Source organism: Arachis ipaensis, chromosome B1 (genome assembly GCF_059453495.1).
Source record: "Arachis ipaensis isolate K30076 ecotype BB chromosome B1, ASM5945349v1, whole genome shotgun sequence".
Classification (NCBI taxonomy): Eukaryota; Viridiplantae; Streptophyta; class Magnoliopsida; order Fabales; family Fabaceae; genus Arachis; species Arachis ipaensis.
Window position 1 is genome coordinate 115,262,203 of NC_142436.1, and position 24,689 is coordinate 115,286,891.

At 38.0% G+C, this 24,689-nt stretch overlaps 1 protein-coding gene, 1 non-coding gene and 3 pseudogenes across 2 annotated transcripts; 2 read left to right on the top strand and 3 right to left on the bottom strand.

Moving 5' to 3' along the window:
• The first annotated feature begins 743 nt into the window (after positions 1-743).
• On the top strand, positions 744-2,631 carry LOC148578020 (protein FAR1-RELATED SEQUENCE 7-like; annotated as a pseudogene).
• Positions 2,632-8,621: 5,990 nt separating this feature from the next.
• Positions 8,622-8,729, top strand: LOC148578021 (small nucleolar RNA R71). The gene has a single exon (XR_015904186.1). It is a non-coding gene; the product is annotated as a small nucleolar RNA R71 (small nucleolar RNA).
• Positions 8,730-18,040: 9,311 nt separating this feature from the next.
• On the bottom strand, positions 18,041-18,634 carry LOC107609780 (rhodanese-like domain-containing protein 17 pseudogene; annotated as a pseudogene).
• Positions 18,635-20,259: 1,625 nt separating this feature from the next.
• LOC148578022 (uncharacterized) lies at positions 20,260-21,170 on the bottom strand (annotated as a pseudogene).
• Positions 21,171-22,574: 1,404 nt separating this feature from the next.
• LOC107618857 (RING-H2 finger protein ATL46-like) lies at positions 22,575-23,885 on the bottom strand. The gene has a single exon (XM_016321035.3). It carries the CDS (start codon positions 23,817-23,819, stop codon positions 22,788-22,790), a length of 1,032 nt encoding a protein of 343 aa, XP_016176521.1. The 5' UTR covers positions 23,820-23,885; the 3' UTR covers positions 22,575-22,787.
• Between the last annotated feature and the right edge of the window lie 804 nt (positions 23,886-24,689).

Below are 24,689 nucleotides of genomic sequence, written 5' to 3' on the forward strand. Positions count from 1 at the left end.
TCATCTGTTGATTGAAAATTGGAATTTACTGATTGATTTGGATCCCTCTAAAGCTAGTCTTTCCATAGGAGTTGACTAGGACTTGAGGAATCAAATTGATTAGTCCACTTGACTTTCCTTTATTTAGTAAGGGTTAACTAAGTGGGAGCAATAAACAATTTTCATCACCCTTGATAAGGATAACTAGGATGGGATTTCCAGTTTTCATACCTTGCCAAGAGTTTTTCTAATTAATAATTTATTTTCTTCCAATTAATCATTCTTTCATTCAAGAATTTTTATATAGAATAATATAAATCTCTTTTAATTTTCATTGCTTTAATTTACAATCATATGCTTATGCCCATTGCCCAAACTCTAAATTTCCCAGAAAACTCATAACCAATAATAAATACACCTCCCTGCAATTCCTTGAAAGACGACCCGAGGTTTAAATACTTCGGTTATAAATTTTATTGGGTTTTGTTACTTGTGACAACCAAACTTTTGTACGAAATAATTCTCTGTTGGTTTAGAAACTATACTTACAACGTGATTATTTTTATAAAAATTCTTTACTAGTAGAAATCCTGATCGTCAAGGACACACTTAAGTTTCATGCTTCTAGGACATAGAAGGATGAACTCTACGGCAATTGATCAGATGAATATGATGTTGAAAGTGGGCATCAAGACTTCACAAATTTATGCATCCTTTGTGCAGATAGCAGGGGCTGTGAAAATGTTCTATTTTTGAAGAGAGACATGTATAATCAAATTGACAAGCAATGGAGGATTATTGGTGGGGATGCAAATGTATGCCTTAAGTTGTTGCAATGTATGGAAGCAGAAAATCTAGGAATGTGTATTAGATACCTAACGGACAAGGAAGGTCGTCTGGTGGATTTGTTTTAGTCTAGCAAATGTAGTCAACTAGATTATGAAGCATTTGAGGATGTTTTAGCATTTGATGCCACATATCGCAAGAATAAGTACATATGTCCCTTGGTGGTTTTCTCGGGTGTTAATCATCACAATCAACCAATAGTGTTTTCTGCTACCCTTGTAGCAAATAAGACCGTGGAAACATATAAGTGGCTATTTCAGTAACTTTCAAAAGCCATGAAGGGCAAGGCCCCGGGATGTGTCATCACTGATGGTCACAAAGCCATGAAAAAAGGCAATTGAATAAGTTTCTCCGAAGTCGCATCATCGTCTGTGCGCATGACACTTATTCTAGAATGCAACCTCAAACATAAGCAATCTTGTGTTCACATATGAATTCAAGAAATGCATGTTATTTAACTATGAAGTTGTGGAGTTTGAAGAGCGATGGAACAATGTGGTTTCCGAGCTAGGCGTATAGGACAATCCTTGGGTGTGTGATCTTTATGCTAGAAGATGTATGTGGGAAACTGCACACATCCGTGGTCATTTATTTGGGGTCTTTCAAACCACCTCAAGGTGTGAGGGACTTCACTCTATGCTAGGCAAATTTGTGCATTTCTAGCACAACTTAAAAGACTTTGTTGAATAATTCTCTAGATGTATAAGTCAAATGAGGTCTCAGGAAGCATTGTTTGACTTACGATCGACTGTTGGTGAGATGGTACTACAGAGCCCTCTACGATTACTAGAAAGGTCTGCAGCAAGTGTTCTGACAAGAGAAATCTTTCTTCTTTTACGACAAATCCTTTCACGTGCTTACACGTTAAAGGTACGTCCGTGTACATTCACAGCATGTTCAAATATTTACACGTTGTCCCGGTCTGGAATTCGCCCCGAGAGTGGAGTGTTACACATTATCAGAATGGATCATTCTTCAAGTATTCGTGCATGAGGATAGAGACCCTCGAGATTCCTTGTGACCATATTATTTTAGTCTTAGTCCACCTTGATATCATTGAAATGCTTGCTAGTGTAGTGTTGGAGAGGTGATTGAAAGATGCCATTTCAAAAGTGAGGGCTTTCACAAAAAAGGGACCGTTTTGCTGGGATCCGATGGTTACCTGCCGTAACTGGATGTTGAACTATTTGTGCAGGGAGTTGTGTGTGCTTGCTTCTGCACGAGTGGATGATTTTGTTGACGTAACTGCGAAAGTGATAAATGAAATTTCGCACTTTAAAGGCAAGACACTATCTCCAACGGGGGAAGGAGTTGACCCTCGGTGTCTTCTACTCTCGAGGATTGCATAAGGGATCCTTAGGTTGTACATCATTGCAAGCAGCGTAAAGTTGGTATAGGTAGCCAGCCATAAGTCAAGGGTGTAAAGAGATGCGGAATTCGCCGTGCAGTTGGCTATAACCAGTTATCTTGTTCACAAAAGCAAACACAGGGGTAAGGTCAATTTTTTGGTGGTTCAGGCACCCAAAGGAGGGCGCAGAAGGTGGGTTATGAAGAGACTGATGACAATGAGTATGAAAATGTAATGGAAGAGGTTAGTGGAGATTAGTGTGTAGCTTTTGCCTGATAATTCATTAAAACTAACACTCTGTCGTTGATGTTGTGGCTTTGGTTCGTGTTACTTTGGCTTAGGTTGGTGAAGTAGATTGGATGAAAACTCATTGGAGCGGTCAGGATGCTAATGAGAAAGATGAAGATGACTCATGTGAGAAAGACCATTACCTGGATGTATCTTTGTCTAAGGCATAGGAGTTAAAGATTCATTTGTTGAAGCAATGTTGATTTAGCCTTGTTTAAGATGTGTTTTACTTTTCCATACTAAACTAATGAGTAAAGTGTAACGGGTGTTTCAATTGTGTTTTATTTTTATGGATTACATTAATGATTTAAATATGATGTGCATAATAGACCAGATAACCCAGTCACTAAGACTAATGAGTAAAGCATATTTGGTGTTTCAGTTGTGTTTTATTTTTGTGGACTAAAACTAATGATTTAAATGTGATGTGTACAATAGACCAGAAAACGCAAGTCACAAAAAGGTAGGCGAACATTTTGTTGCATCATAAATTCAAAGTTGAAATGCATAATTCAAAGCCATGACAAAGCACGGGATAGTTAGAGAGCATCCATATTCCCAATACCATTAATGTCCAAGGACACAGACAGATGGCAAGAAACCATAACAAAAGCATATATGGTGCACGAAATTGTGATCTCTGGTAATGGCTTCTTAGGCCAGATACTCTGATCTAGTTTTACAGTCTGTCACAACTTCGATACAACTAACCAGCAAGTGCACTGGGTCGTCCAAGTAATACCTTACGTGAGTAAGGGTCGAATCCCACGGAGATTGTTGGTATGAAGCAAGCTATGGTCACCTTGTAAATCTCAGTCAGGCAGATATAAAGTGATAATGGTGTTTTCGAATATTATATAATAAGATAGGGATAGAGGTACTTATGTAAATCATTGGTAGGAATTTCAGATAAGCGAATGGAGATGCTTTTCGTTCCTCTGAACCTCTGCTTTCCTGCTATCTTCATCCAATCAGTCTTACTCCTTTCCATGGCTGGCTTTATGCAAGGGCATTACCGTTGTCAGTGGCTACATCCCCTCCTCTCAGTGAATCATATGCTCACGCACCCTGTCACGGCACGGCTATTCATCTGTCGGTTCTCGATCATGCTGGAATAGGATTCACCCTCCTTTTGCGTCTGTCACTAACGCCCAACAATCGCGAGTTTGAAGCTCGTCACAGTCATTCAATCATTGAATCCTACTCAGAATACCACAGACAAGGTTTAGACCTTCCGGATTCTCTTGAATGCCGCCATCATTCTAGCGTACGCCACGAAGATTCTGGTTAGGAGATCTAAGAGATACTCATTCTAGCTTAATTCATGTAGAACAGAAGTGTTTGTCAGGCACGCGTTCATAAGGGGGAAGGATGATGAGCGTCACACATAATCATCACCTTCATCACGTTCTTGGGTGCGAATGGATATCTTAGAAGCGAAATAAGAAGAATTGAATAGAAAACAGTAGTACTTTGCATTAATCTTTGAGGAACAGCAGAGCTCCACACCTTAATCTATGGAGTGTAGAAACTCTACCGTTGAAAATACATAAGTGAAGGTCCAGGCATGGCCGAGATGGCCAGCCCCCTAAACGAGATCACAGGATCAAAATACAATCCAGGATGCCAAATACAATAGTAAAAGGTCCTATTTATAATAAACTAGTCACTAGGGTTTACATGAGTAAGTAATTGATGTACAAATCCACTTCTGGGGCCCACTTGGTGTGTGCTTGGGCTTGGGCTTGAGTGTTACACGTGTAGAGGCCATTTGTGGAGTTGAACGCCAGTTTCTGTGCCAGTTTGGGCGTTCAACTCTGGTTTTGGATCCTTTTCTGGCGCTGGACGCCAGATTTGGGCAGAAGGCTGGCGTTGAACGCCAGTTTACGTCATCAATTCTTGGTCAAAGTATGGACTATTATATATTTCTGGAAAGCCCTGGATGTCTACTTTCCAACTCAATTGGAAGCGCGCTATTTCGAGTTCTGTAGCTCCAGAAAATCCACTTTGAGTGCAGGGAGGTCAGAATCCAACAGCATCAGCAGTCCTTTTTCAACCTCTGAATCTGATTTCTGCTCAAGTCCCTCAATTTCAGCCAGAAAATACCTGAAATCACAGAAAAACACACAAACTCATAGTAAAGTCCAGAAATATGAATTTAACATAAAAACTAATGAAAACATCCCTAAAAGTAACTAGATCCTACTAAAAACATACTAAAAACAACGTCAAAAAGCGTATAAATTATCCGCTCATCACAACACCAAACTTAAATTGTTGCTTGTCCCCAAGCAACTTAAAATCAAATAGGATAAAAAGAAGAGAATATACTACAAATTCCAAACTATCAATGAAACAGAGCTTCAATCATATGAGCGGGACTTATGGCTTTTTGCCTCTTGAATAGTTTTGGCATCTCACTTTATCCATTGAAGTTTAGAATGATTGGCATCTATAGGAACTTCAGATTTCGAATAGTGTTATTGACTCTCCTAGTTCAGTATGATGATTCTTGAACACAGCTTCTTTATGAGTCTTGGCCGTGGCCCTAAGCACTTTGTTTTCCAGTATTACCACCGGATACATAAATGCCACAGACACATAATTGGGTGAACCTTTTCAGATTGTGACTCAGCTTTGCTAAAGTCCCCAATTAGAGGTGTCCAGGGTTCTTAAGCACACTCTTCTTTTGCTTTGGACCTTGACTTTAACCGCTCAGTCTCAAGTTTTCACTTGACACCTACACGCCACAAGCACATGGTTAGGGACAGCTTGGTTTAGCCGCTTAGGCCAGGATTTTATTCCTTTAGGCCCTCCTATCCACTGATGCTCAAAGTCTTGGGATCCCTTTTTTATTTGCCCTTGCCTTTTGGTTTTAAGGGTTATTGGCTTTTTGCTCTTGCCTCTTGGTTTTAAGAGCTTTTGGCTTTTTCTGCTTGCTTTTTCTTTTTCTTTCTATAAATTTTTTTTTTCGCCTATATTTTTTTTTTCTATTTTTTTTTTCTGCAAGCTTTGTTCTTTGCTGCTTTTTCTTGCTTCAAGAATCATTTTTATGATTTTTCAGATTATCAAATAACATGTCTCCTAGTCATCATTCTTTCAAGAGCCAACATATTTAACATTCTTAAACAACAACTTCAAAAGACATATGCACTGTTCAAGCATACATTCAGAAAATAAGAAGCATTGTCACCACATCAATATAATTAAACTAAGTTCAAGGATAAATTCGAAACTCATGTACTTCTTGTTCTTTTGAATTAAAACATTTTTCATTTAAGAGAGGTGATGGATTCATAGGACATTCATAACTTTAAGACAAAGTTACTAACTACTAATGATCATGTAATGAAGACACAAACATAGATAAGCACATAACATAGAAAACAAAAAACAGAAAAAGTAAGAACAAGGAATGAGTCCACCTTAGTGATGTCCTTGAGCTCTTCTATGTCTCTTCCTTGTCTTTGCTGCTCCTCCTTCAGTGCTTTTAGATCTTCTCTGATTTTATGAAGGATGATGGAGTGCTCTTGATGTTCCACCCTTAGTTGCTTCCAATAATTGTGTGGAAGAAAATGTATCCCTTGAGGTATCTCAGGGATCTCTTGATTTGCAGTCAAATGTTCTACCACTAAGCTATAGACCCTTGATGGAAGCTTTTGTCTTCCCTTTCCTCCTTCTAGAGGTTTCTCTGGCCTTAGGTGCCATCAATGGTTATGGAAAAAACAAAAAAACTATGCTTTTACCACACCAAACTTAGAATGTTGCTCGCCCTCGAGCAAAAGAAGAAAGAATAGAAGAATAAGAAGAAGATATGGAGGAGATGGATGGGAGTGTGTATTCGGCCCTATGGGTGGGATTGGGTGGGAGAGAGATGTTGATGAATTTTGAAGGTAGTGGGTGTATGGATGTGAGTGGTAAATGGAAAACAGAAGGGATGATCATGAATGGAAAGAGAGATGATGAGGTAGGTGGGGATCCTGTGGGGTCCACAGATCCTGAGATGATCCTGTGGGGTCCACAGATCCTGAGGTGTCAAGGCATTTACATCCCTGCACCAATTTAGGCATGTAAAATGCCCTTGCACACAACTCTGGGCGTTCAGCGCCAGGTTGGTGCCCATTTTGGGCGTTCAACGCCCATTTGCTACCATTTCTGGCGTTGAACGCCAGAACCATGCTTGTTCTGGGCGTTCAGCGCCAGGATGCTCCCATTCTGGGCGTTCAGCGCCAGAACTATGCTCTGTTCTGGCGTTTGAACGCCAGACAGATGCTCCTCCAGGGTGTGATTTTTCTTCTGCTGTTTTTTATTCTGTTTTTGATTTTTTTATTTTTTTTTATTTTGTGACTCCACATGATCATGAACCTAAGAAAACATGAAAAACAATAAAAATAAGAATTAGATAAATATTGGGTTGCCTCCCAACAAGCGCTTCTTTAATGTCAATAGCTTGACAGTGGGCTCTCATGGAGCCTCACAGATGTGCAGAGCTTTGTTGAGACTCTCCAACACCAAACTTAGAGTTTGGATATGGGAGTTCAACACCAAACTTAGAGTTTGGTTGTGGCCTCCCAACACCAAACTTAGAGTTTGACTGTGGGGGCTCTGGTTGACTCTGCTTTGAGAGAAGCTTTTCCTGCTTCCTCTCCATGGTTGCAGAGGGAGATCCTTGAGTTTTGAATACAAGGGAGTTCTCATTCCATTGAAGGAATATTTCACCTCTGTCAACATCAATCACAGCTCTTGCTGTGGCCAGGAAAGGTCTTCCTAGGATGATGGATTCATCCTCTTCCTTTCCAGTATCCAGGACTATGAAATCAGTAGGTATGTAAAGGCCCTCAACCTTTACTAATACATCTTCTACTTGTCCATAAGCCTGTTTTCTTGAGCTGTCTGCCATCTCTAGTGAGATTTTAGCAGCTTGCACCCCATAGATTCCCAGTTTCTCTATTACAGAGAGGGGCATGAGGTTTATACCTGAACCAAGGTCACACAGAGCTTTAAAGATCATGGTGCCTATGGTGCAGGGTATTATGAACTTTCCAGGATCCTGTCTCTTCTGAGGCAATGTCAGTTGATCCAGATCACTTAGTTCATTGATGAACAAGGGAGGTTCAACTTTCCAAGCATCAATGCCAAATAATTTGGCATTCAGCTTCATGATTGCACCAAGAAACTTGGCAGTTTGCTCTTCAGTGACATCCTCATTCTCTTCAGAAGAGGAATACTCATCAGAGCTCATGAAGGGCATAAGGAGGTTCAATGGAATCTCTATGGTCTCTAGATGAGCCTCAGAGTCCTTTGATTCCCCAGAGGGAAGCTCCTTATTGATCACTGGACGTCCCAGGAGGTCTTCCTCCTTGGGATTCACGTCCTCTCCTTCCTTTTCAGGTTCGGCCATGGCGCTTATGTCAATGGCCTTGCACTCTCCTTTTGGGTTCTCTTCTGTATTGCTTGGGAGAGTACTAGGAGGGATATCAGTGATCCTTTTACTCAGCTGGCCCACTTGTGCTTCCAAATTTCTAATGGAAGACCTTGTTTCATTCATGAAACTTACAGTGGCCTTAGATAGATCAGAGACTAGATTTGCTAAATTAGAAGCATTTTGTTCAGAGTTCTCTGTCTGTTGCTGAGTGGATGATGGAAAAGGCTTGATATTGCTAAACCTGTTTCTTCCACCATTATTAAAGCCTTGTTGGGGCTTTTGATCCTTCCATGAGAAATTTGGATGATTTCTCCATGTTGAGTTATAGGTGTTTCCATAGGGTTCACCTAAGTAATTTACCTCTGCTATTGCAGGGTTCTCATGATCATAGGCTTCTTCTTCAGAAGATGCCTCTTGAGTACTGTTGGATGCAGCTTGCATTCCATGCAGACTCTGAGAAATCATATTGACTTGCTGAGTCAATATTTTATTCTGAGCCAATATGGCATTCAGAGTATCAACCTCAAGAACTCCCTTCTTCATAGGCGTCCCATTACTCACAGGATTCCTTTCAGAAGTGTACATGAACTGGTTATTAGCAACCATGTCAATGAGTTCTTGAGCTTCTGCAGGCGTTTTCTTTAGGTGAATGGATCCACCTGCAGAAGTGTCCAGTGACATCTTTGATAGCTCAGATAAACCATCATAGAATATATCCAGGATGGTTCATTCTGAAAGCATGTCAGAAGGACACTTTTTGGTCAACTGTTTGTATCTTTCCCAAGCTTCATAGAGAGATTCACCTTCTTTCTGTCTGAAGGTTTGAACATCAGCTCTAAGCTTGCTCAGCTTTTGAGGAGGAAAGTACTTGGCTAAGAAAGCCGTGACCAGCTTATCCCAAGAGTTCAGGCTGTCTTTAGGTTGAGAATCCAACCATAATCTAGCTCTGTCTCTTACAGCAAAAGGGAAAAGCATGAGCCTGTAGACTTCAGGATCTACTCCATTAGTCTTAACAGTATCACATATCTGCAAGAATTCAGTTAAGAACTGAAAAGGATCTTCAGATGGAAGTCCATGAAACTTGCAGTTCTGCTGCATCAGAGAAACTAATTGAGGTTTCAGCTCAAAGTTGTTTGCTCCAATGGCAGGAATGGAGATGCTTCTTCCATGTAAATTGGAATTAGGTGCAGTAAAGTCACCAAGCATCCTCCTTTCATTATTACTATTTTCGGCTGCCATCTCCTCTGCCTATTCGAAAATTTCTGAAAGGTTATCTCTGGATTGTTGTATTTTAGCTTCTCTTAATTTTCTCTTCAGAGTCCTTTCAGGTTCTGGATCTGCTTCCACAAGAATGTTCTCATCCTTGCTCCTGCTCATATACAAGGAAGAATGGACAGAAAAATAATAATAATAGAGATCCTTTTTTTTTTTTGAATGAGGGAGAGATGTTAGTAGATGAATAAATAAAAAAAATAGAAGGAGATGAGAGAGAAGAGAATTTTCGAAAATAATTTTTGAAAAAGAGTTAGTGATTTTTGAAAATAGTTTTTGAAAAATGTTAGTAATTTTCGAAAATTAAGATTTAAAAATTAAAATAATTAATAAATTAAAAAGAAATTTTGAAAAAGGGGGAAGATATTTTCGAAAAATGAGAGAGAGAGAATTAGTTAGGTAGTTTTGAAAAAGTTAAGGAACAAACAAAAAGTTAGTTAGTTAGTTGAAACAAATTTTGAAAAGATAAGAAGTTAGGAAGTTAGAAAAGATATTTTGAGAAGATATTTTTTGAAAAAGATAAGATAAGTAGATATTTTTGAAAAGACATGATAGAAATTAGTTTTTGAAAAAGATTTGATTTTTAAAATCACAATTAATGACTTGATTCACAAGAAATCACAAGATATGATTCTAGAACTTAAAGTTTGAATCTTTCTTAACAAGTAAGTAACAAACTTGAAATTTTTGAATCAAAACATTAATTGATTAGTTATTTTCGAAAATTTTATATAAAAATAAGAAAAAGATTTTTGAAAAATATTTTTGAAATTTTCGAAAATAACTAAGAATTTTGAAAAAGATTTGATGTTTGAAAAAGATTTTGAAAAAGATAAGATTTTCAAATTGAAAATTTGATTTGACTCATAAGAAACAATTTGATTTTAAAAACTTTTGAAAAAGTCAACTCAAATTTTCGAATTTGATGAGAGAAAAAGGGAAAGATATTTTTTTTTAATTTTTGAAATTTTTATGAAAAACATGAAAATTATGCAATGCATGAAATTTTTAGATCAAAACAATGAATGCATGCAAGAATGCTATGAATGTCAAGATGAACACCAAGAACACCATGAATGTCAAGATGAACATCATAGACACAATTTTGAAAAAATTTTAATGCAAAGAAAACATGCAAGACACCAAACTTAGAATTCTTTAATGCTTACGCACTAAGAATTCAAGAATGCATATGATAAACATGAAAAGACACAAAACAAAAAATCATCAAGATCAAACAAGAAGACTTACCAAGAACAACTTGAAGATCATGAAGAACACTATGAATGCATGATATTTTCGAAAAAATGCAAGATGCATATGCAATTGACACCAAACTTATGATATGACTCAAGACTAAAAAAAGAGCACAAAAATATTTTTGATTTTTATGATTTTCTAAATTTTTTTGGATTTTTATTTTATATTTTTCGAAAATTTATATGAAAAAGAAAAAATAAGGATTCCAAAATTTTCAACATGAATTCCAGGAATCTTATGCTCTAAAGCTCCAATCAAAGGGTCAGGCATGGCTTAATAGCCAGCCAAGCTTTAGTATGTAACTCAGACATGACACGCCTGACATTCCTTACATTCAACAGCCAATTGGCTAAGAAATATAAAGAAGCTCTTCTCTTGAGTATAAGGATTGAGACATGGCTTTACAGCCAGCCAGGCTTCAACATGCTTCATGAAACACTAGAATTCATTCTTAAAAATTCTGAAGCCATAGAATAATTTATTTTTGAAAACATTTTTTTTTTCGAAAACAAAGGAGAAAATTTTGAAAGATTTTTGAAAAATTTTTGAAAATAAAACAAAAAGAAAATTACCTAATCTGAGCAACAAGATGAACCGTCAGTTGTCCAAACACAAACAATCCCCGGCAACGGCGCCAAAAACTTGGTGCACGAAATTGTGATCTCTGGTAATGGCTTCTTAGGCCAGATACTCTGATCTAGTTTTACAGTCTGTCACAACTTCGATACAACTAACCAGCAAGTGCACTGGGTCGTCCAAGTAATACCTTACGTGAGTAAGGGTCGAATCCCACGGAGATTGTTGGTATGAAGCAAGCTATGGTCACCTTGTAAATCTCAGTCAGGCAGATATAAAGTGATAATGGTGTTTTCGAATATTATATAATAAGATAGGGATAGAGGTACTTATGTAAATCATTGGTAGGAATTTCAGATAAGCGAATGGAGATGCTTTTCGTTCCTCTGAACCTCTGCTTTCCTGCTATCTTCATCCAATCAGTCTTACTCCTTTCCATGGCTGGCTTTATGCAAGGGCATCACCGTTGTCAGTGGCTACATCCCCTCCTCTCAGTGAATCATATGCTCACGCACCCTGTCACGGCACGGCTATTCATCTGTCGGTTCTCGATCATGCTGGAATAGGATTCACCCTCCTTTTGCGTCTGTCACTAACGCCCAACAATCGCGAGTTTGAAGCTCGTCACAGTCATTCAATCATTGAATCCTACTCAGAATACCACAGACAAGGTTTAGACCTTCCGGATTCTCTTGAATGCCGCCATCATTCTAGCGTACGCCACGAAGATTCTGGTTAGGAGATCTAAGAGATACTCATTCTAGCTTAATTCATGTAGAACAGAAGTGTTTGTCAGGCACGCGTTCATAAGGGGGAAGGATGATGAGCGTCACACATAATCATCACCTTCATCACGTTCTTGGGTGCGAATGGATATCTTAGAAGCGAAATAAGAAGAATTGAATAGAAAACAGTAGTACTTTGCATTAATCTTTGAGGAACAGCAGAGCTCCACACCTTAATCTATGGAGTGTAGAAACTCTACCGTTGAAAATACATAAGTGAAGGTCCAGGCATGGCCGAGATGGCCAGCCCCCTAAACGAGATCACAGGATCAAAATACAATCCAGGATGCCAAATACAATAGTAAAAGGTCCTATTTATAATAAACTAGTCACTAGGGTTTACATGAGTAAGTAATTGATGTACAAATCCACTTCTGGGGCCCACTTGGTGTGTGCTTGGGCTTGGGCTTGAGTGTTACACGTGTAGAGGCCATTTGTGGAGTTGAACGCCAGTTTCTGTGCCAGTTTGGGCGTTCAACTCTGGTTTTGGATCCTTTTCTGGCGCTGGACGCCAGATTTGGGCAGAAGGCTGGCGTTGAACGCCAGTTTACGTCGTCAATTCTTGGTCAAAGTATGGACTATTATATATTTCTGGAAAGCCCTGGATGTCTACTTTCCAACTCAATTGGAAGCGCGCTATTTCGAGTTCTGTAGCTCCAGAAAATCCACTTTGAGTGCAGGGAGGTCAGAATCCAACAGCATCAGCAGTCCTTTTTCAACCTCTGAATCTGATTTCTGCTCAAGTCCCTCAATTTCAGCCAGAAAATACCTGAAATCACAGAAAAACACACAAACTCATAGTAAAGTCCAGAAATATGAATTTAACATAAAAACTAATGAAAACATCCCTAAAAGTAACTAGATCCTACTAAAAACATACTAAAAACAACGTCAAAAAGCGTATAAATTATCCGCTCATCACAACACCAAACTTAAATTGTTGCTTGTCCCCAAGCAACTTAAAATCAAATAGGATAAAAAGAAGAGAATATACTACAAATTCCAAACTATCAATGAAACAGAGCTTCAATCATATGAGCGGGACTTATGGCTTTTTGCCTCTTGAATAGTTTTGGCATCTCACTTTATCCATTGAAGTTTAGAATGATTGGCATCTATAGGAACTTCAGATTTCAAATAGTGTTATTGACTCTCCTAGTTCAGTATGATGATTCTTGAACACAGCTTCTTTATGAGTCTTGGCCGTGGCCCTAAGCACTTTGTTTTCCAGTATTACCACCGGATACATAAATGCCACAGACACATAATTGGGTGAACCTTTTCAGATTGTGACTCAGCTTTGCTAAAGTCCCCAATTAGAGGTGTCCAGGGTTCTTAAGCACACTCTTCTTTTGCTTTGGACCTTGACTTTAACCGCTCAGTCTCAAGTTTTCACTTGACACCTACACGCCACAAGCACATGGTTAGGGACAGCTTGGTTTAGCCGCTTAGGCCAGGATTTTATTCCTTTAGGCCCTCCTATCCACTGATGCTCAAAGTCTTGGGATCCCTTTTTTATTTGCCCTTGCCTTTTGGTTTTAAGGGTTATTGGCTTTTTGCTCTTGCCTCTTGGTTTTAAGAGCTTTTGGCTTTTTCTGCTTGCTTTTTCTTTTTCTTTCTATAAATTTTTTTTTTTCGCCTATATTTTTTTTTCTATTTTTTTTTCTGCAAGCTTTGTTCTTTGCTGCTTTTTCTTGCTTCAAGAATCATTTTTATGATTTTTCAGATTATCAAATAACATGTCTCCTAGTCATCATTCTTTCAAGAGCCAACATATTTAACATTCTTAAACAACAACTTCAAAAGACATATGCACTGTTCAAGCATACATTCAGAAAACAAGAAGCATTGTCACCACATCAATATAATTAAACTAAGTTCAAGGATAAATTCGAAACTCATGTACTTCTTGTTCTTTTGAATTAAAACATTTTTCATTTAAGAGAGGTGATGGATTCATAGGACATTCATAACTTTAAGACAAAGTTACTAACTACTAATGATCATGTAATGAAGACACAAACATAGATAAGCACATAACATAGAAAACGAAAAACAGAAAAAGTAAGAACAAGGAATGAGTCCACCTTAGTGATGTCCTTGAGCTCTTCTATGTCTCTTCCTTGTCTTTGCTGCTCCTCCTTCAGTGCTTTTAGATCTTCTCTGATTTTATGAAGGATGATGGAGTGCTCTTGATGTTCCACCCTTAGTTGCTTCCAATAATTGTGTGGAAGAAAATGTATCCCTTGAGGTATCTCAGGGATCTCTTGATTTGCAGTCAAATGTTCTACCACTGAGCTATAGACCCTTGATGGAAGCTTTTGTCTTCCCTTTCCTCCTTCTAGAGGTTTCTCTGGCCTTAGGTGCCATCAATGGTTATGGAAAAAACAAAAAAACTATGCTTTTACCACACCAAACTTAGAATGTTGCTCGCCCTCGAGCAAAAGAAGAAAGAATAGAAGAATAAGAAGAAGATATGGAGGAGATGGATGGGAGTGTGTATTCGGCCATATGGGTGGGATTGGGTGGGAGAGAGATGTTGATGAATTTTGAAGGTAGTGGGTGTATGGATGTGAGTGGTAAATGGAAAACAGAAGGGATGATCATGAATGGAAAGAGAGATGATGAGGTAGGTGGGGATCCTGTGGGGTCCACAGATCCTGAGATGATCCTGTGGGGTCCACAGATCCTGAGGTGTCAAGGCATTTACATCCCTGCACCAATTTAGGCATATAAAATGCCCTTGCACACAACTCTGGGCGTTCAGCGCCAGGTTGGTGCCCATTTTGGGCGTTCAACGCCCATTTGCTACCATTTCTGGCGTTGAACGCCAGAACCATGCTTGTTCTGGGCGTTCAGCGCCAGGATGCTCCCATTCTGGGCGTTCAGCGCCAGAACTATGCTCTGTTCTGGCGTTTGAACGCCAGACAGATGCTCCTCCAGCGACAGAACTATGCTCTGTTGGTTCTGAAAGACTTACCACCTTTTTTATGAATGACTTTTGCTTAACAGCTTCATCATCTCCCATCGATGCATCTAAGTAATACATCATGTCCTCCCTGAATGCAATGACCATGAGGTACCAATGTGCAGAGTCCTCTTTTATTGGGAGGCATGCTTGTGGGTAACAATGGGTGAGCATGAGGTAAGTGCATATTTTTCTAACGCATAATGCATGAAGCACAAGGAATAACAAAAGAAGTCAAGTATTTGCATAGTTAAGGGTTAGAGATGGCTTCATCCATGTTTTTGAATAGTCCGCCACCAGTTGCTTGATCGATTTTCCCTGACGAACATCTCTCTGTATGACGTGAATTTAGGTCAACATTTATAAACTAAGTACCATGAAAATACTTACATGCCAGGGGTCGATAACATAAAAAATAATGGAGGTAGACACCAAATGTTTGGCCTCTCCATGGCATCGTTATACTTAGTTAGCAGCATCGCAAACATGTGGAAGATATTATCCACTGGAAATGAGCCTACAGTGAGGCTCAAGGTGTCCTCCCTGGTGAGTACCAAATCACCAAATTTCATTAGCTCCTCCCTGCATTGAGACAGGTTTTTACGAGTCCATGCTAGGCTAATATGATATGCAAAGTTAAAGAACTTAAGGTGACATAACTTAAAAGTTGAAAAGAGCCTCACAGTAGGTTTTTTTGGAAGGATTGAACGCATAGCATGTGGCCCATCATTGTGGCTCTATCAAAGATTTTATAGTGGACAGATTCATGTGAAAAGTGTTGACATGTATCCCTAAATTTTTTATTCCGGTGGGGGGCTGTGGAGGAGAATTGTTCATGACACTACCAAATACCTTGACTATATTAATCCCGCCATTGTTGGGGACAGCGATATCACCAGGATAATTTCTTTTAATCCCATCCCCTTGGATGATACCAGTACCAATGGACAAACGGCTCTTTCCATGACCTCTAAGTGATCCATTTTTCAGGAAGTATTCGAGAAGGCTAACGGTTGCTTGGTAAAACATCATAGTTGGTCGTTCCAATTAGAGGTGGTGGACATGACTTTGCGAGTCCCATGTTCCCAGACAAAGTAACCGCGATAAGGACCGAAGAAAGGGAAGTCGAGGTGAACTGCAATCCTTTTGTGGTTCTCAAATTTGTAACTATTCCATGATGAACATCCAATGAAGCGATAGTCTTCCATGTGGTTCCATCGCTAATGCCTTGCGACGAACAATGGGGAGGCAAATGAAGAAGAATGTCCCTAAAGGTGCAAGGAATGTTTTTTTTTTTGTTGAAGATATGTGTGGTTCTTGTTTTCTGATGATTTATTTGAGCCTTGGAAAAACTATTGTTGGTACCATCCAAATCCAACAAGGATACAAAAAATACTGTATATATAAAAAATACGAGTAATGCTCTTTATGAAGCAAAACTGTAATCATGACCCAAATCATGTCTAAAAAACACATTGTGTTCTACTAAGGAAGCAACCACAGGCCTAGTAGAGTAGGCCTTGAATATGGGTGACATTTTAAATTGTAAACCAAGAAAAAACCTAGGTCATTAAATAACACATTCCATGATTTATAACAAATAAATAGTTCACTTAAAAAAAATAACATTTTTTCATCACAAAAAAATTTCTTATTTTTACTTAATGACTTCAAAAATTTTCTACCTTTTTGACAATATATAAAAATGATTAAAATATACAACTAAATTTGAGAAAAGACTTGGTTATTGTCAGCATACCTTTGATGGTGGTCTTCGTGACAACCCTTTGCGGTAACTAGATCTTCTGGAGTTACGTCCTTCATAGGATCTACCACCAGGATATGTGTCGTCGTCGTTAGGTATTATAATGGGAATAGAACCATTTGTCTTGAACAACTCCCTGTTCTTCGATCTATTATTGAATGGTCTTCTAGTTAGAGTTGTTGTTGCTGACATATTGGCATTCATGTCTGCGAGCTCATTTTTCGCAGTCGATATTCCCAAATGAGTTACCTTGTCCGTATTCCGAGAACCTACGAGCTTCACAGTGTTCTTCTCGCGACAAAGCAATGTCGAACACAACACATGGATGTTGACCTCCATCCTGGCATGCTGGTTTGAGATGACTCAACTTTCATGGCCAACGTATCCACGACGTTAGCAAGTGCCTTAATGGCAGCGATGAGCTCAGAGTTTCATGGAGCTTGAGTCTGCATTCATAATAGATTTCTGAGTTTTGTTCTTAGTATAACATCAAAAACATGACATGCGTGGATAAAATATTTACTTACATTATCTTATGGCTTTGTAAGGGTGGCTCCTCCGGGGATTTGCACACTCTCTTTGAGATGCAAAATGCTTTCTTGCCATGGAATTGCAAGCATTTCCATAGTCGTTTCTAGAGATGCTTGAGTTAACCTCCATCTGGGATAGATACATGATGTTTCTTCACAGCCTCTTTATAAAGGAAAAATATATTTTTAGTGCATCCCCAGTGACTTATATTTGTTTGAATTTAAAAGGAAAAATGAATTTTGTAAATGATGCCTTTTTTAAACCTCGGATAGGCCATCAGAGCAGCATTACCATTCCCATGTAAGCGGGACAGCAAATCCGGGTATATATGTAAGAAGTAAGTTACCGAAACTATGTTATTTGCCTGCACCATGTCGCTATTGTCAAAATCCATCCAGTCATAGTAGGTGACCAGAGGTTAATATCATCTATCGAAGAGGGGCAAACCAACTCATTTTGAGGTTTATTTATATTAATTATATCATGCGGCACTTTTTTTGTTCTAAGATACGTTACATTTCGCCAAAGTCAGATCTTAGCAAAATGTAACCTCATCACAAATGGGTTCAATATTTGTGTTAATATTGTCGTGACCAAGGTTTTGAAAACCGGACCAGTCATCAAATCGCTCTAGTCACTGGTTCACTGGTTCATTGGTCCAACCAGTCTAACCGGTGGTTCAACCGGAAAAAATGTTTTAGAATAGAATAATAAATAAATTATAAATAAACATCTTAAAATATAATTATAGTCTAATATAAATATTAAAATATATTCAAAATTTAAAATACTACATAAAATATCATCAACCAAATTCATATGATCTTATCAAAATACAAACTCAAAAAGTTATACCCCTGATTCAGATGTCTTCCCGGGTAATTAATGAGTATTGTGTATGCCAAATACTTTGGATACAAACAATTAACAAGAAGAACTATATATTTCAATTGTACAACTCAAAGATGGAAAATATGTTCCTATCATCAACAACACTTTAGAGATCCTTTTTCCCTAATGATGATTTCACTGGAAACTTGTTTTTGACCCACTCCATATAACCACCTCCCATGTCCTTCACATTCTTGTAGCCCTACAAATTCACATCAAACACAAAGTTATTTGTCTTTTCATCCATGGAAAGCCACATACACAACATGATAATATAACCCTATAATACACAAATAAGCATAGCCTCTGCTATATATTTGAGGTAGAGTGATAATAGCTTCTATATTATATAATGTGAGGGATGAACTACAACTACACTTACATCAGCAACAAGATCGATAGTTTCATACAAAGATCTCACTCAACTTTTGAAATCCTAAAATATAGACAAGAAAAAGTTGGAAAAAAACACAACAAACTTAAAATCCAAAGTGAGGAAGAAGATAAGAGTTACCGCAATGAGATGTTCTTCTTTGTTGCAAATAGATGAAACCCCTTTTAGAAAGTCTGGATTCTTCACCTTACCTACACCCCAAAATCAAAACTTGAATAATCTCAATTCATTGAAGTCCCACCATTGTTATGATGATGATAAGATTAAAGAAAGGAAAAGATTGTTACCTTTGGGTGTATCCAACATGTATGGAAGGTTAAAAAAAGCAGCAACATTCAGCAACAAGCATTTAAAGGGTGACACTAAATTAATCATCAACAACACCATATCTAAACTCAACAATCAGCATTCAGCAACTACAAAACACTGAAAATAAAAATACATTATAAAACACTAAAACAGCACACCAGTACATTATTGAACAGCAACACCATTCAACAAGGCAATGATGACACTAAATTAAACACTGAATTGAATTTCAGAAATTAAATAAAGCATTAGCAAGGCAGAAATTAAATAGAGCATTAGCGAGGCAGAAATTCAAAAGTTTAAAACAACAATAAATTAAATAGAGCATTAGCAAGGCAGAAGAAAAAGAACATTAGCAACACCATTCAGCAAGGCAGTGATGACACTAAATTAAACACTAAATTAAATTTTGGAAATTAAACTGAGCATTAGCAAGACAGAAGAAGAAGAACATTAGCAACATTAGAAAAATTATTTGAGCAAAAATTTCAGAAATTAAAAGGAAGAAGAAGAACCATGCATTCAGTAACTAGAGCCATCAGTAACTAGAGCAAAATTAAAAGGAAGAAGCAAAGCACGGCCACTCACCTTCGACGAAGACACAGACGGCAACCGACAAGAGAAGAGACAACGGTGACAGGTGAGACGACGGCAAACGGCAAGCTGCTCCAACCTCCAAGCCACGAAGAGATAAGCCAGTGGACGACGTGCCGAGCTACCTGGGTTCCGGACCTGGGGAAGAGGAAGAAGCAGAGGTGCCGAGAATGGAGAACTTGGGGACGACGGCGGCAAGGAACTTGAGGAAGAAGCGGCTAGGTTTTTGCTTCAAAGGGGGAGATTCACGAATGATGGGGGAAGGGGGGTTTCACGAATGGAATGGGCGAATGGCTTTAGGCTTCAGCTCCTTGCACATTTGGTTTTTCTTTTCTTTTTTTTTTTTAAGTTTTAGCACAAAACGGTGTCGTTTTCATATAACCGGCCAGTTATTGATCCTGTCCAACCGGCCAGTCCGGTCCAGTTTTCAGAACCATGGTTGTGACCAACACATTATGGCCACAGTTGCCAAAAACCATTAAAACCTCTACAGATTTAATCGTTTTGCCCATTGATGCTACACTTTAGCTCGTTCAACATCAATGCTATTTATTTTAAAAAAATACTTTGATGGAATTTAGTGTTGACTTATTTAAATTTTCTATGAAATAAGAACCACAAGCATTAGTTGATACGACTTACTCCAGCAAAACTATATATCAGCAAGGGAGACAAAAGCACTTCCACAAATCGATGATGCAGTGACAAATTTGTCTCTTTATGCAGTGGACCCTGAAGACACTACCATGACCAAGAATATATTTCATACGTATACGACGAAGAGTATTGAAAGTTTACAAACTCTAGCAAAATAATTGGCTAATTGTAATTCATTTTCGAAAAAATTTCATAATAAATACAGCCACCATTAGTACCTCCAATATTACCGGTACAAACCACAAAGAATATTACATAGTACATAATAATATCTAATTGCAATAACAGTTGCTAACTTTAAGTCATTTCTCATACCCGAATAAGCTTATTTAGCCCATGGACTTATATCATCTCACGAGAGCGAGTTGTGATTAAAGTCGAAGTGAAACCACCACAACCATTGCCATGGTAACGAGCTGAACTTCATCCTCATGGAAATGCACATTACCTTTTGGCCCAACAAAAAAAAATCACCCAATCAAGTAACAAAAAATTCTTTTACCTTACCTTTTCAAATTTTTAACCATTTGCCACTGTTGCATCTCCTGAAAATCCTATCAGCGCTATTGTTGTCCCACCAGCCTCCCATTGGATTTACAACAAGAACATTCATCCTTTTTATGTAAAATAAACATCCATCCATTTTGTATGTAAAATAAAATATAATAATGAATTTGCAACAAAAATAACCATTCCTTTTGTATGTAAAATGACCATCCACATGCAAATAAAACCTCCAATAAATACCTTATCGAAAATTTGTACCGGTTAAAGTTAACCCTCTTCTGAATAATGATCATGATGAGAAGAAATCGGCGAGTGCAAGAGAAATGTAAAGGAAGTTAAAGAAGACTTTGAGCTCGTTAGGCTGATGAACCAGCTTCTTATACCGAATTGTTCAGAGAAAAACGACGGAGATTGTGGCGGAAAGCCAACCAATGAAGAGAATCAAAGCCTTGGTATCATCATAGTAAATCACAGAGTATAATAGAATTGTGATCGCGAATGACTGAGAGTTAGCGCCGATGCAAATGTATAAGCACATTTGCCAGACCGCTGGTCTCACAACTCTTTTGGTGATGGAGAGCCAAATCATGAGGTAGCCGAATAGGTTGAGGATTGCATCGATGGCTAGAACCACCCAGGGTGAGGTTAGCTCATTGATGAGGCCAGAGAGGACACCGACGTTGCTGTCAAAGTCCTTGAAGAAGTTGAGGAGATTGAGGGTGGTTTGGTCGTATCCGAGGGTGCTTTTGATTTCGCTGGAGTAGAGGCCGAACATGTAGGTGGCTCTGGCGGCTACCATGATTAAGAAGGAGGCGAACACCAGGAACCAGCGGCCGGTGATGACATGAAGGCTGAGGCTCCTCGTGTCTGCCCATCCTTGAACTGTGGCCATGTCGGCGATGTGCACGGACAGCGGTTGAACGACGTTAGGGGGAATAATGGTATTATGATGCGTCGGAACGGCTGTTTTCGGCACCAATGGCGAGTTTTGGGCATGGTCCAGAAATTGGAATATTATGGTGAAATTGGAAGTAACCGTAAGTAGTGTAAATATGTTTAATTTCTAATCCTACTTTTTCAAATTTTAAAATTTGAAGTTAAATAATTAATTAAGAATCAAATTCTTAATTTTTAATTTGCATTCTTTTTTTAATCTATTATTCATATTATTTACAATCATCATTGTTTTTCTATATTTTTTTATCAGAATTTACATACATAAATCAATACAATTTGTATATATATTTTTCATAAGTTAGATTCAAAACCACATGAGATAGGCACATAAATCTCTCTTTCTTTTGCCATCAGTTATAATATAAACGATGGAGCGGGAATATGACTGAAAGATGGTATAGGTAATGAAAAGACTAAATCCAAGCAAGCTTTGTTAGCGGAACTCCCCTTGTAAGGTTTTGGAACTAAAGAAGTAAGGTATCGGTTGGATGACAAAGTCAAGCTGGGCTCGATCCCAGACTTAATAGCGGAATAGAGGTTAGCTCCCTCTATATAAGAAAGCCTTCCAAGTCCTAGTAATCCTGCTAAATGGTGATTTAACATAGATTCTACAACTTGGAATCAAGCCAATTTTAGAGCAGCTTTGTGATAATGAAATTAACCAGCAAAAAATATTAAGACTGCAAATACTAATGCACTAATTGCGGTGCAATAAAGTTGTAATTTACTAGTTATTTCAGATGCTCGCTAAATCTGAAAAAAATCGAAGATTATTTGTATTTAATATTTGTATTGATTAAATAATGATCAAAATTATAAAAACCTGCTGACCCTCTAGAATTTTTGGATGGAAAGAAAAATGTTCTCTCGGTAAAAGTTAAAATCAGCCTTTGTGTATATAATCAATTAAAAGAAAAAGTAAAATTAGAATAAGAAAGTGGTATCAACAAAACTAAAGTATGCTAGAAATTGGTATCAAACAGAATTCTTCTTCAAAGTTCCGAAATTAGATTAATAGTGCTTTCTTTGTTATTGGTTGTTGGGAATAAGACACCATTCCCCCTTGAGAAAATACCTTTGACAGAGAAATAAAATAGACACAATCACAACACAAGAATTTAACGTGGAAACTCCAATTACTGGAGAAAAACCACGGCCGTTGTCAAATGACAACCAGAGAATATCACTATGTGAAAATTGTTACAACACATAGACTTCTTTCTCTCACCGGCACCCCAGTACACCCACACTCTCTCAAAGCAAATATCTAACTACACCTCACAACACTCTCTAATAAAGAGTACAGAGGAAAAGAAAAATCAGATACAAGCTTAAAGTATTTCTGACTAGTGCAAAAACAAATGGAGAACTTAGCCTCATATTTATAGCCTAGGCCACCCACTCCATTTGCTATCCTGAGTAATGTGGGACTAATTCAACCAAATCCTAACATTGGTGACAAAGGAAAATCTGCATCTGCATTATTGGATCTATGATGATTATATTTGATCTTGTTGGACCATAGCCAAATCTTTGAAACTGAGAAGCTCTCACCTCTGGTTCTCTTCTTCCCTATCTTCTTTCCATCATCATTTTCTTCTTCTTGTTCTTCACCACCAACATGAAGAGACTGAGATGATAACACCACTTCCACTTTCAGATTCGATTCTCTAACCACATACTCATATGAACCCATTGAGTAGCATCTTCTCCCATCCAACCCTATACGACTACTACTACTACTACCCTCTTCTCTCTGAATCAATTCACTGTTCCTCAGTTTCCCAAGTCTTACACAAAACACCCTTTTCCTCCCACCACCACCTTCGTCTTCCTCTTCACTCCCTTCACCACCATTCTTATTCTCTTCCTCAACAACACGAAGCAACACTGGATTCTGATTCACGATAGAGCTAGAGAGATTTGCTCTACAGAGAGGACATGTAGAGTTTGAGAGAAGCCATGTGTCGAGGCAGTTCATGTGAAATGCGTGGCTGCAAATTGGAACCAACCTCAGCTTCTCATTCGCAGAGAATTCGCAGAGGCACACTGCACAATCGAATGGTTCTTTCATCCCCAACAATTCTTGGTAGTAGAACACTGGGAGAGCATCAATGGTGGATTGTTCTAGTCCGGAATCGTGCATTCGGAAGAGATGGTGAAGCTGTCTCTGAATCGCGCGGGAGCGCCTCGATGATTCTTGGAATCTGTTAGAGTTGTAGAGAGTAGACGGCGACAAGAACGACGACGACGATGATGATAGGATTTTGATGAAGAACCATAGAATCAAATGGACAAGGCCATAAGCGAAGAAGATAACTGCTAAGACTATTATAACTAACAGAATGAGTGGACTTATTCTGCTAATTACAGATGATGATGGCGGCATGTTATTATCATCATACGAATGAGATTGGAATGGAGATGGTGATGAGTACTTATTATTCAAATAGCTGATACCACGCATGTTGGAAGATTCGTATGTATATGAATGTTAAACTGATGATGATGATGATGTTGAACGGAACAAAGATTTTTGTGTTGTAGCATGGAATAAATCTTCTTAAAAGAGAAATGAATGAGACTGATCCGTCACTCATATATGTATGTGAAGAGAAAAGAAGTGCCTCTTTATGCACATTTTGTAGAAGGAAATTAAAGAAAATTTCTTTCGTGCTTCCTTTAATTTTTTTTCCCTTTTGAGTGCCTAAAAGAGGACGGTTGGTAACATACATGCAAAGTTGTTATCAATCATACTTCCACATAAAAAACTATGAGGAATGCTAGGGGTAGCAACTTTCGTGATTTATAACCATCAAATAGCCATCAATAATAGTTTTAGGCAACTACTCAAATGAAGATGCTAAAAACATCTTTTTATGAAGATTCTTGTGTTAAAAGTGTACTTTATTTGTTTAGCCACACTTTAAAAAAATTAACACTTTTGCAACACATCAAAATCAAACCATACATTTCATCATCTAATGGTAAAAAAGAAGTATCTTTATATGAAGACAATAATAAAATCTTCATGGTAGTATCCACCATAGTTTTAATGGTGTGAGATTGGTTTGAAATTTCATCCAATGACTCATTTTTCTTTGCTAATTATATGGTGATCAGAATTTAACAAAGTTGCTGGCACCTTAAACTTTTCCAAAAACTAATCATTAACTAATATACACAGATAAATATTTAGTATTTATACAAAAAATAATAATATTATAAAAAAATTGATTATTCTATTTATGAACTTTTATTATTATAGTATTAATTAATATTAGAAAAATATGAAAAATAACAGTAAATATTAATGCGCTTTGGAAAAAAATAAATG

Excerpts from the sequence above, each read along its gene's own strand:
- LOC107618857 (XM_016321035.3), bottom strand. The coding sequence starts at position 23,819 with ATGCGTGGTATCAGCTATTTGAATAATAAGTACTCATCACCATCTCCA.